Source organism: Lampetra fluviatilis, chromosome 17 (assembly GCF_964198595.1).
Source record: "Lampetra fluviatilis chromosome 17, kcLamFluv1.1, whole genome shotgun sequence".
Taxonomy (NCBI): Eukaryota; Metazoa; Chordata; class Hyperoartia; order Petromyzontiformes; family Petromyzontidae; genus Lampetra; species Lampetra fluviatilis.
In genome coordinates this window covers 7,898,540-7,911,939 of record NC_136291.1, presented here as the reverse complement: position 1 = coordinate 7,911,939, position 13,400 = coordinate 7,898,540, and the positions used below count along the sequence as shown (strand labels likewise).

Here is a 13,400-nt window from a genome sequence, read left to right as displayed (position 1 = left end):
ACCAATAGGGGGTGGTGTTTGCTGCTACGCGTGTAAACCCAATTGAACAATTTGATGGTAGTTTTGAAATTTGGCAAATTTAGACCCTGACGGCGACACTCAATGGCCTACTCTGGCGAATGATGTCAGGGGATCTTTAACATCCACCGTCAAGCACAGAGCGAGTATTAATATGCTTTTTTATGCCCGCAGTAACAATCAGGAAGGCCGCCAGAACCCGTGGAGCTCTGGACATAAGCGGCGATTGTGCTACCGCTAGACCACGTCGCCACTAAAAATGTACTCTTACGCTCGTGACGCATGCATCGAATCATGCCGGTTGAGAATCAATTCCGTACAATTCACGCAAATGATACACTAATACTACATGTAATCTGGATGTTGCCATAGGATGCTGGTATGACACACTGGACTTGCAATCCAGAGGTCGCTGGTTCCATTAAGTCTTTGGCACGGCAGTTGACACAATGGGTAGGAGGTTTGGTAAACCTCTCTCCACTGCCGATGTCCACTCAGCAGCATACATGGGTACAGCACAGTCAGTTGATCATCAGGTCGCACGTAAAGTGTGGCTACATCCACCTCTTACAAGGTATTTGACAAACGTGGAAGAGAAGGCCGGGGCTTTATAAAGCTTCCCTGTAGTGGCCTAATCGATCACAAGGAGGGCTGCACTTTTACCTGACATTTAATGGAGCGAATGGCGTGAAGAAAACTGTACAAATGAAAATAAAAAAAACAATTCATATCGTGTGGTCCACATCGAAACCGGTCATCTTCACAGCGGCTTTTGGCTAACCATCGAACAAAGGCGGTCGCTGCATCGCCCGCTCTCAGATTCACTCCTGAGGCTGTCTGGAATGCTCTCCCTTCTGATATGAGGAAACCACTGGAGCTATTCACTTTTAAATCGAGATTGAAAACTCATTTCTTTCGAACTGCTTTCTTTGTTTAGTTTGTTGTCATTCCCCCGAACCTCCGAGTAGCACGATTGGCTACATACGGTACGAAAGAAGTTCAATGTACAACAACACAACAATATTTTTCCAATAATACATCTGTGACATAATCATCCTACTCATCTGTTGTGATTTGATTGACATGACTTTCGTGTAAATGTGTAATTTATCAAGTGTTTACTAACATGCAAAAATTGCGTCACAAGAATTTAATAATATCGATGCTTCGGTCTCCACAATACCACAGTTGTAAACAAGGCAAATTGTAAGCACATGTGATAAATGTCACAGCCGTGGTTTAATGGCAAGAGAGGCAGGGGGAGCCTTTGTCATTTTAGTGCAAGGCTACCCTATGTGGTCTGCCCAGACCAAAACGCGTGTTTGATGAACAAGCCTTACTCTGCTGATGAGACCCACAAGGTCAAAACCAGTCCAGAGTTTAGCGTGCTACAATCCAACGTAATGCCGGTCTGGAACGCCAACATGCCAATTGACAAATAATTTTCGATATATATACGTAGAGGTGCATAATGGATGTATGCTGATATTTATTGGTCGTACATATTTATACATGAACACTGTACGTGTGAAATTTCGATTTAAAGCTTTCGTGACTGCAGGGATTCATCTTCTTGGTTCTTTCAGTAAAGTCATGTAGAAGGGAAATAATTAAATAATAACAATAAAACATCATAAAATACAATTCTCACAACGTTTCGGTCACAACTTTCAGACGCTGTCTTTCCAACAGCCCTGTTCTTCACTTGAGGACGGCTGCTTGCGTTGTGGCCGAAACGTCGTGAGAATTGTATTTTATTATGTTTTATTTTTATTATTTTATTACTTCCCTTCTACGTGACTTTACCGAAAGAACCGAGAACACTGTACGTGTGCTTTTATATTTGCTGAATAAAAATATAAATAATGTTCAGCTCTCTGTCTTTCCACTCCTGGGTGAAGGCCATAGAGCAGTCGTGTGTGAGAATGATTTTTTTTATTTAATTAACATTCAAAATTAAAACCAGAACGTCATAAACTATTCCTTCCCTAGCATTACTTGAAAGGGCGTTATTTGCATTTTTCTCACGTGGTAAATATCCAGCAACAACAGGGACATAATAGAATGTTTAAGTGATCCAATGTGAGTAGTTTCAACAATTGAGCCAGCACACCAGCAAGACACTGGCCAACTCTTGCAGTCAAGAGTTAATATCCCGATGCGGGAAATTCATTGAGGCTTTATTGGATCATTAAATGACATTGTTGTTTAAAATAATCATCGTTTTACTAACACCACCTCGGCAAGAATAACATCCTGGCTACCCAAGGGATGCTGCTGTGATGCAATGGACAGCATCCTGGATTGGCAGTCCAGAGGCAACCGGTTTGACCTCCTGGCTTTGCAATTGAAACGGTGGGTATGTTTGAAAAAAAATCCACCCACCCCTGTCCACCCATCAGGATAAATGAGTACACCAAAGTTAATAGACAGTTGAACCTCATGGCGGGACCCCGGGGTCCCATAAGCCCCCGGCTCTCGCGTAAAACTGCCATTTTATGTCTGTTGAAGGCGACCGATATGGCAATCTATTCCTCTCGACGAGCTCTACACGATGCCGCTAATCGAAGTTTCAAAGTTTTGTTCATGACTACGGCAATTTTGGCAACGACGGGTGCTTGGTGAAGAACGAGAGGATTGATTTCTGGTGGGTCGCGGCGTTTATGTGCGCGGTGCAACGGAGTCACCAAAAATAAAAATAACCATTTTGACTTCCGTTTATTCAGGACCCCGGGGTCCCACCATGAGGTTCAGTTCGTGTGAAGTAAAGTGTGGGTACTGCCACCTTATCCGAGACATCTGGGCAACGTGAAAGAGCAGCCCAAATACTCTGTAAAAGGGCTATATTAAGGGTCCGTCCATAAATGACATCACGTGATTTTGGATTATTTTTACCCCCCCCCAAAAAATTAAACATGTTTTAAATCGCTTTCAACTATTGTCATTGTAGTGCATATTTAATGTGGCGCTGCACTCTGATGTTGTAGGAGAAAACATTTATTAAAAAGTCTATTTAATTAAGTAGAACGTGTTGTCTATATAAATTTAAAGTAGCGCATTTTGATGTGACGTCACATTTCTCAACCCCCCCCCCCCCCGTCATCACACATCGTCACAAATGTCTGACCCCCCCCCATTTATGGACGGCCCCTAAGCTCTCTCTAGTAGAGCCCTCTTTCTGCCAGCAATACCATGAGAAAGTAATTACAGAGCTGCGCCAGCCTATCCCATAACGAAGTATTTTGCTCAAGCTCCAGTCATAGTGACCCCCCTCCCGCCGCCCCACCAAAAATTTATTTCAGGTTTACCAATCTCTATTCAATTAGTACGCAAATCAAGCCACTATATATATGAATAGTGTGTCCACTCTATGGCTGGTGATCACGGAAAGGAGCACAATGGGGGGGGTGGTAGGGGGGGTGGGATCTTAATAATGTACATATGTTGAACTTCTTTCACCCCCTACGTAGCCAACCGTGCTAATCGGAGGTGTAATGACCAGAAGTGAGAGAAACACTGCCATGGCCAGGGTTGAAACGAGTGACCAAATGTAAGTAACGAGCAAGCACTGCTGAGCGTGACCACTGGGAGCTCTGCACTTTTAAATCTAGATTAAAAACTAATTTCTTTAAAACTTCTGTAAGTGATTAGTTTTTTGCCCCCACCCCCACCCCCCCCGCGCACCTCCGATTAGCACGGTTCGGCTACGTACGTTGCGACAGAAGTTCAAAACGTACACACATACGTACACACCTCGTAGATGTTGAACTGCTCCGCCAGGTCCCGGTCGCCACCACGTTTTGCCAGGTGCCTCTGCGCGATGGCTTCCATTCCTTGTTCTTCGAGGCAATCCGACACGTCGTAAAACGTGTCCTGGTCTGGAAGGGCTGCCAGGGTCTGCAATGCAGACGGAGGAAAACACACACGCGCACGACCATGCCAAGTCTGCACATCAATAATGCTTTACACCCCCCCCTCTCCCTTATTATTTCGTCTCGGCGACGCGTAGTAGCAATTTGGAGATTTTCCATGATCACACGAAAAGGTGTTGGAACCTCTAGCCCTTTTTTGTCTTTGCAGGCCCTCTTGCAAATGGATAAGCAGCGGTTGAGCTAAACCCACCAGAGCCAATTAGGTGGTGCAGGGTTATAGTTCAATTAATTTTTTTTTACATTATGCCCACACGACGACCTAACCCAAACTAAACTAATTATGAATCATGATATTGGTCGTGAAAGCCCATGTATATAATGAAACAAGTCACTTTAAACGAAATATGTTGACGTTTTACTCCAGTAAATTCACATTGCCAGGTTATATCAGAAGAAAAGTGTGATTTGTATATGAATCTAACTCTATTGATGTTCATTGCTACTCGGCTACTTTCCGCTGACTCTCACGTAGAGATGAATTGGCTCCATACAACCACCTAACAATGAGGAACACTCCATGGCTTTGTTGAGGCAGTGTAATTGACTCATGTGTTGAGATGTTTTTGTTATTTGTGCTTGTGCACCACTGAAATTTAAGTATAACCTTTTTGTTTGCATGTTAAAATCGCCAACAGCGGCACAATAACGGAACCAGCAAATCAACAGGGCAATTTGTCTCTTCCATTCCACCGTCTATGTTAACGACAACAGTATTTTACAGACCTCTGTAAATTCACTTTCTTAATTAAGTCTTCCACAATCAATGGGGGTTTTGACCATACTTCCCCTTTCTGGTCATTGCAGGTGAGTAAAGACGGGGATCAGGACCAGTTCAGACATCACATGCTATAGATGCTAGCCGTGGCCAGTAATCGAACTCCGCTCGCTAGATTCAGAGCGCAGTATCACCGCTTTCCCCCACCTACAAACCCTGCGCTACGTTGCAGCCTGGCACGGCACTATAAACCCCGCTCCCACTTGTACGCATTTTGCAAAGTCTGGCTTGCGCCAGTGATCGAGCGCATTCTGACGTGTGAGGTCAGTCCGTTTTGGCCCCGCGCGGGTTCAAGCGCGGACGCTCGCGAGCGCGCTCGCCGTTGAGGGGCTACCACAGCCGGCTCTTGACAGGCGAGCGAAACGTTGACAGCCATTGGGGCTGGCCTTGCTAGCAGGCTCCATTGTGAGAGGAAGAGGAGGAGGAGGAGGAGGCGGTGGGGAGGGGAGGTTGTTGATGTTGGGGGGGGGGGGTCGACTGGTGGCTTGCGCTGCGTAGTTGCCAACCGGTGAGTGTCCACAGGCCGTAAAGCGGCTCGTATAAAACGTAGGTCTTGAGAAATGTTTTGTCTGCCGTCGCTGAACCACTCGCAACTGATTTTGCATGGAGCCACACGGCAATGTTTTTGGCCTGTTGTTCCTTTTATGATTAAGCGTTGTTAATTCAATATTACGTATTCTTTATCTATGATCTGCTGCTACTCAGCAAGAGCACAAGTGCCATATAGCCTGTTTATTTATAAGCTCAGAGCCAGGATCCAGGGCTGCTAATGCACGGTTTTCTGGCAATGGCTGCATGTCTCCGTCCAATCAAAGCAGCACTCTGTACGTTGTAGCTCATCAAACAGCTCTGAAAAGCCTCCAGTAGGTTTATATCGTTCATTAGAATAACAGGGTCTCAAATATAACGCCAATATATTTTTGATAGTTGTAAATCCTACACCTATAATATTTTATGTTCCAGATAGCTTATGTAAGGCGAAAGGACATACGCTGGATTATATGTCAAGCAAAGTATGCCAGTTTGCTGGTTTTTATCTGCTCACAGTTCAAAATGTTTACTCAAATGCAGGTCTTTACATTTGTGAAATTTTATAAGCATTTTTGACGCAAATTTGGCTAATGCCCTTACCCTATCCCTTAGCTCGATAAAACATGAATAAATTATGGTTGTAAACTCTATATTTGTTTTTAAAAAAAGAGCTGAAATGTACCCAAACCAAATTGTAGACCTTGAGGGTGAGAAAAATTAGGTGAGAAGACATTAATATTTTATGAGAAAACAATGCGACAGGCCTACCATTTAAGGTGGAGCAATACCGCATAGACCAGTCAGTCTACAGTACATCGAGCATGCCAAATAAGCCAAGCCATCAACAGGAAATGCTGAATCTGATAAATGCGGCATAGACCAGCTTGAGGATTGCTTTCTGTCTTAATGTGGCGCAGTAGTAATTACCTTGTTCAGAAGCGTCATGGCAAAAACCAGCAATTCTGTGTCAATGCCATCCTTCTCATCCAGGATGGCCAGAATGTTGGACCATGGCTTAACTCCTGGAAGAAAAAAACAATTGCACATTACAGACCCATTGTAAAGCAGTCACATCACGACCACCCACTTTCAATACATCCATATTTAATTGTTCATATTAATTCATTGTCAAGTAAGAACTCCAGAAAATGTTCATATGATTAATATCATGAATTAAATTGATAGACCGTTGTCAAACCACGGCTGGATGGAGGCTGTCTTGGTCATTGGAGTTGTCTGACCATACCTCACTTTCATACGATTAGATGATGAAGGTAAATGGTAGAGGTGCGACTGTGCCATTGCTCGCTCACGCCACTGCTGTCAGAAGGGCCTCTGCTGCTCTCTAGAGCACCCTCCAGAGGATCTGTTGGCCCATGTCTTCCACACCGACCAGACAGTGTGGAAGACGTGGGAGTCCCCGCGCTTTACATCACCACACGCAACCTGTTGATCAATTCAACTGGAGTGGACTCATTTATAAAGCTGGGTGGACAGGGATTTAAAAAACTTGCACCAATGTTTCAACTGTCACGCCGCGAGATCGAACCGGCAAGTCCAGGGTGCTAACGCTATTATACCTTTATGTTTGATGTGGTTATATGAACACACATGGTCTGATTTCTCATAATCATGAAAGATGTTACTGAACCATGAAGTTAAAACCGGTTCGTATCCTATCTTTCCTTCAGGGTGAGCCTATGAAAAAAAAACAATAAAAAATGAAATGTCCAAAAGCCTGTGATGGAAAATTTATGATTATAGTTAAATCCTCGAAAATTTTATAATTCTTGTGTGTGCCTGCAACAACAGCACCCATTCACCACTAAGTGGTGGTGATGTCACCTCAGTGGCCGTGCCAGGCTCCGTGCACTCTAAGGCCAAGCACAGTGGTGAAGGCTTGCTGACAGGAGGTCAAAGGGCAGACCAGATGTTATGGGTTTGGAGGAAAAAGTGGACGCACAGACGCACATGTGCACCCTTCCCAACACGCACGTGTGCGCATGAACGGAGCGTTTCACCGGTACCTGATTTTCTGTCCGTTGTGTTTACGGCCTTGATGAACAGAGGCGCATTCGACTCCGTGTACTCCACAAACACCACGAGGAGCTTGAGGGCCGTCTTCACTACAAGTCGGAACTGTGGAGAGAAACGTGGGGAAGAGGAGGGTTGTGGGGCCCGAGAGAAGGGAGTGAGAAACAACACAGAATGGAAGTAGTCATTCGCGCTTTTCAATTTCTATTGTGACATTGCAGACTCTGATTTTTCATCTTCTTTATTTTATTTACTACGTATCCTTCTTTCGCTTATTCGTTGTGCCCGGTTGCACTTTATTTTGCGCGCGGTTGCAATTTACTCTACTCGGTCGGTGTTAGCCGCTGAGGTCATGACGGGTTTCTTTTCTCATTCCTGTTGCTGCTCCGTGCCCCTTGTACCGTTCCCTTGCAATGTGCACTGATGCCGACTTTATTGGCACGTGAATTTAAGTTCAATTGTTCTATTGAATCCTTTGGAGCAGTCTGACCATGTAGTCAATTTAAATTATCTTTGACTTCACCGAACGCCCATATTGCCGTGTGTACGCACAATTTCAATGTTGCTCAAAATGTGTTTGCAGTATTGCAGGAAATGCTTAAAAGGTTAATGTGAAACACATTTAGAAACAGCATCCCTTGAAAACTAAAACGCAAAGGGGTCTTGCACGTTCGTCGTTTACAAGGGGTGGTGCGGTGGGGGGGGGAACAAAAAACAATTAAAGTTGAAAATAAAGCACACGTGTCAGCTCTCCGTGGGAACTCGGTCAACTGCAAAAAATCAATAAATAATTCTCGAGAAAATTTGGCAGAAATTGGTGGCCAGCTAGTTGCACATTAAATGTTGGCGACTTCCCAGCAGTAGCCTGTCTAGAGGTCATGCACAACATTCACTGGAGGTGTCCTATTACTCCCAAAACAAAAAAGCTAACGTTGTTGCATTTTATTCCGGCTGCCAGTAGCCTGACTTCCACTAAACAAAGCCCCCATTAGCGGAAAACAATGCCCTGTTATCTAAAACTGGAGTTATATACACTATTTGGAGCAAGTTTATTTTACGCTTTGGCGGAAGCTTGGCAGAGTATGCTGTATTTCTTTAAGCTTTATGTAAAATAGTCGTAAATTGTAGGAAACTTAAAGGGGCCTTAAGAGGGTTTTATGGCATTTTTTTGGTGCAAGAAGGGGGATTAACTGTATCTTGTTTAAAACAAAATCTGTAATTGAACACAAAGTCCAAAGACGATCTGATTGCAGACAGCTAAGCTGTAACAAACCGATCAGTATAAACCAGTGCTGTATAAATTGTGAACGGCAGACCTGCTCTCTTCAGCAGGGACACTTTGTGTGCTTTGTTTATTTTTACTTCACATTTTTTGCGCTGTTAAGAATCAATGCTACAAATCAGAACAAAGCAAAGCACCTCCAAAATGCTCTCCGCAAGCCAACCGGCGTATGAGACATCAGGAAATTTACAACTGGTCTCCTTCACACGAATTAAATAACATGTTATCCATCACAAGCAGTGGCCAAGTAAACAAAATAAAATATTATGATTAATTAATACATGTGGTAATAATAACAATCACCTGGATTTTCTTGCATTTTGAGTAAATCAATTATATTCTGTTCTTGCATATGATGGCAATATGCTCAGGAGATAAATGCCAATGTCGAGGCCTACTAGCCATGAAAGGCCTTCAGGAGAGAGTTTTTGTAGTTCTGCCGTTCCTCCTCTATTGAAGGAGCAGACTTACAATACTGTGCTATTAATACATTGTCCATAGTTTGGGTATGTACAATAGCTTCCAAAATAGAGGTTATACTATATGATCACTCCCAATATGCAGTCTACACTTCAGGATGTACTGTCTTCGCTGTATATTATATGAATACCGTTTAAGCAGGCGAGTCAACAGATATAGATATACATTTTTTAAAGGACATTTTACTTATTGACAAATATAGAACGACTGACAGGTCTTCCATGAAGGGATTCATAAATATCCCTGAACGCACCAAACGTCAGAGGAAACCGTGGTCTGGTTAGTACGTGAATGGGAGACGACCAGTAAAAATCAGGTGCTACAGATTTCGGCTAAGGCAAAGGTGGACTGGAGGCAGCAGCATGTCATTGTTATTCTTCAATCAGCCTGGACATGGCTTTGATATGTTTCGCCTTGTGTGGATGTGCATTCTCCGCCCCGTTGTTCACGGTACCCCAATACCCCCCCCTCTCCTGCATAATTAATAGATTTTATCAATCGGCTTAACTCAGCTGGTCCAACACCATGTGAGACTAGGCTCTAAGGAAAGCTGTCTCGGGTGTGGACCAATCAACTTCAAGGACAGTGCATACATTATCAGAGTTATGTTTATTGTTCGCATTATGACTGCAGGTATTGTGGTCTATGCAAACATGACTCCTTGTAAAAAAAAAGGTGTCAGTTTTGTTACCAGATAAAAAGGTAAAAAAACAATTATCATATTTTTTCTTTTGATAAATCAGTTGTAGGTTGTTAGAAAAATCCCAGAATGTTTTGAATGCAAGGGGACTATGGATAATGAAGCAAATGCTGTGGAGTTCGGCATTTATAATAGCCAATATTTTTTAAGTGGCAATACACTGTGTATCAAACGTATTATGACGTTTGCAAACCTACGAGCTATTAGACAGTAACTTTATATTTTATTTAACGAGGTAAGGGTCCATTAAGCTAAATAACTCTCTTTCAGAAGTGACCTGGCCACAAATAATAGATCAATTAAGTGCCCTATCATGTGTAAATTTATAGCAGCCAACACTCAAAACACACGTTTCTAAATGTGAAGGGGAAAACCGGAGGACCCAGAGAAAAATCCACACGACAACAGGGAGAACATGCAAACTCCAAATATACAGCAGGCGACAGGGTCGGGATCGCACCCACGACCTCCTGTATACCAGGCGAGGTAGTTAACATCTCCTAGCCACCGTGATGATGATGAGAGAGAGACACGCAGACTCCAAATATACAGCAGGCGACAGGGTTGGGATCGAACACACGACCTCCTGTATACCAGGCGAGGTAGCTAACATCTCCTAGCCACCGTGATGATGATAAGAGAACACGCAAACTCCAAATATACAGCAGGCGACAGGGTCGGGATCCAATCCACGACCCCCTGTATATCAGGCAAGGTAGTTAACATCTCGCCAACGTGGGTGCCCTTGGGATGGGGTAGGTTCGCGTCTGTTGGCTGGAATCTATTTGTGGCCCAGGTGATGTATTGAATGAAGCCGGGGAACGGCGCTCGTTCACTGCGCTCTGTCCATTAGCGGACAGCTTGATATCGTGCACATGCTGTGAACAAGGACCAAATAAACCAGGTCGCATAGGTTCTATCCCGCCTCTCATGTTGTTTAAAATGGCGCACTTGTGCATAACATTGCCTGCTCATCTTTTGCACAAACAAACATGAACTAAAAAAATATTTGAATCGAGAGGCACGCGTTAACGTACGATGAAAGTTTGAGTCTGGGATAAGTAAAATAAAAGGTATAAAAAGGATAAAAATACGAAAACGAGTTCATAATGTAGGTGAATTGTAACATACGAATGTAAGTTAGTTAGATGGCATCTAAGAAGGTGGAGTGACATTAGGAAGGAGCAAAATTTATTTTAGGGTGGTTGAAAATCTAAGAAGATTTGGATTCTTGGAATCTGAAACTCCATCTCATGCCCCCCCCCCCGACAATACAGTTAAGTGTTGTGAACTTGCATTTGTGAATTTGTGTGTTGTGCAAAGATCAAAAAGTCCGCCATGCGCTGGTTTGTAGATATTTCTCACTTTCGTGTTAAAGTATGGCCAGCCCAACCACCCACTATTAAGTGGGCAGCTCATATTAATGTAATTCCAATCCAAATAAATATTCCAAAAATGGCAGCAAGTACATTTTAACAGGCACGAAGGCATACGGATGCATTCTCGGAAACTGTTCTTGTGCTTTTTTTGTTGCTTTCGGGCGAAGGACACTATTCTTCATCTAAAACATTCACTCTCTTGGGACACTGAGAGAGTGAATGTTTAGACGAAACGGCTCTGCTTTCGGGAGGCAACGTGGGAAAGGTGGACGGAAAGACTTGTGGCACTTGCAGCTCCAGGTGGCTTGGCGGGGGGTGGTGCGGATGATGAGCAGAGTGCATTCTGGGAGGTGGCTGTGTGTATTTCTGAGCACACAAAACCGCAAAGGTCGCTTGAAAGAGAAATGTAAATGTGAAACAGGTGGGCTTCCATGCGCGTGCACATGCAGGGGCAATGCCACGGTCTGTAAGGCCTCTCCCGTCTTAGAGGATCTGGCGTCTAAACACCCCTGCACCACACTACCGGATCCCAGACATTTGTTTTTGTTATGCGTCAGTCTTTTTTATTTTATTTTTTATGAGAAACAACAGTTGCATTTGGTGTACTTCCGTAATTGTCCTCGCTTCTGCTAATGACATCTAAATAAACCTTTCCAGTTTCTGCATTAGTAACTTTATGCAGGATATACAAAATATGACTGCTCACATTTTCACTTGTCTATGATGTATTCCGGTGAATATATTACGTTAATCTGTGCGAGTGGAAAGCTACACAGGCTTAAACAAGCAGGCCACTGCAATGTTATTATATTTCACGAGCAAAGAGACCGACGAAACTAAATATATATTTCCATTGGCAGCACTTTTGTTGCAGCTTTCCACGTGTTTCTCTCTCTCTCCACCTCTTGTTGAAATGATGAATGTGTGAAATTTTAATTCAAAGATACAGTAGGGGAAGCATGTGCATTTGAAAACAAATACTATTCTGCTTCAACAAACTCCAACTGATGGAAGAAGAAAAAAAAAGTCATGGAATAGCAGCTAAAATATGAAAACAAGGCTGCCGCAATGACAAAATAATAAAAATAACTTTGGCTTGTAACGTGCACAGTATTCACTCATTCTCGATGAGAGGAACAACTCAGAGAGGCACAAGAAACCATAGACAGGCAGGAGGGAAGCCACGCCGTCAGCTGGCGCCAACAACGATTGCCCAAGCTCTAGGGTCCTCTACATATTAAGGTGTTGCAGACGAATTAATGAGTGTTCATATGTGGGAGAAAATTGGAGCACCCGGAGAAAACCCTTGCATGCAAAGGGGAAACACTCTATCCCATACAGACGGAACAGGTGGAGTCCACATATTTGCTGTACCGCCTTCTCCTGGTAAGTCAGGGTATAGAACCTCGACGCCCAAGAGAAGAGAGTTTCACAATGTTTGCGAGCTCCACCAACCCTCGCCCCCCACAGTGCTGGATCACAGGTGTGATCGAAACATCTTTCAAAATCTGAAATTCTAGAATATGAAATCAATTGTGGGGGGACGCGCTGTCCAATACAGAGGGAACAGGTGAGGTCCACATTTGCTCTCCTGCCTACTGCAATGATGCCTACGGGATAGAAGTTTGACGACATTTGAGCGATCCACCAATGCTTGCCTCTGCAGTGTTGGATTACAGGCGGCCACCACCCCCCCGCCCCCCGGCAAAAGGGCAAATTGGACCACGGACATTCGGGAACATTTGGGACAGTGGCGGCTCCTGCAAAATCTCTCAGGGGGGGCAAATGTCTGGATGATTGATAAGGATAAGGAACACCCATGCAATGGATAAATTAACAGCTTAAGCATGTAAAGGCAACTTCACTTCTTTAATATTAATGAAAAATAAAGTGACTCTTACAATACATCTTGTTTGTTTCTATACTCACTATTAAAACAAACCACTCAAGTTTCTTTTATTAAAGATTCTACTAGGTGGCGACAAATTATATTGTTGGATGAAACGTGCTTACGTATGATGACGTAAGCACGTATGATGACGTAAGCACGTTAGGGCGAGCCCTCCCGGAAGCCATAGAGAATGCATTGCAGCGCCCCCGTTCGAAAAAAAACATCTTTGAATGTAAGTCTATGGGACCACTCGGGGCGATTCTCAGCTGGAGGGAAATCGCCCAAAAAGAGGCGGTACTCCACAGAACGTAGCATGACGCTGATTGGACTATATCCAGAGGCACAGTGACGGCTAGCGTGACTCTGTGGTTGAATGAC

At 43.7% G+C, this 13,400-nt stretch overlaps 1 protein-coding gene and 1 long non-coding RNA gene across 5 annotated transcripts in view; one reads left to right on the top strand and one right to left on the bottom strand.

Moving 5' to 3' along the window:
* FHOD3 (formin homology 2 domain containing 3) overlaps positions 1-13,400 on the bottom strand; it is a 171,561-nt gene that overhangs the window by 52,680 nt on the left and 105,481 nt on the right. For all 4 annotated transcript variants that reach the window (XM_078864109.1, XM_078864110.1, XM_078864111.1 and 1 more), the window contains 3 exons: positions 7,284-7,395; positions 6,184-6,278; positions 3,772-3,915 (listed from right to left, as the gene is read on the bottom strand). In XM_078864109.1, coding sequence (XP_078720235.1) covers positions 3,772-3,915; positions 6,184-6,278; positions 7,284-7,395 — 351 coding nt within the window. The remainder of the gene's footprint in view (positions 1-3,771; positions 3,916-6,183; positions 6,279-7,283; positions 7,396-13,400) is intronic.
* The window catches only part of LOC144936903 (uncharacterized), a 47,175-nt gene that overhangs the window by 16,132 nt on the left and 17,643 nt on the right, over positions 1-13,400 (top strand). The window lies entirely within an intron of this gene.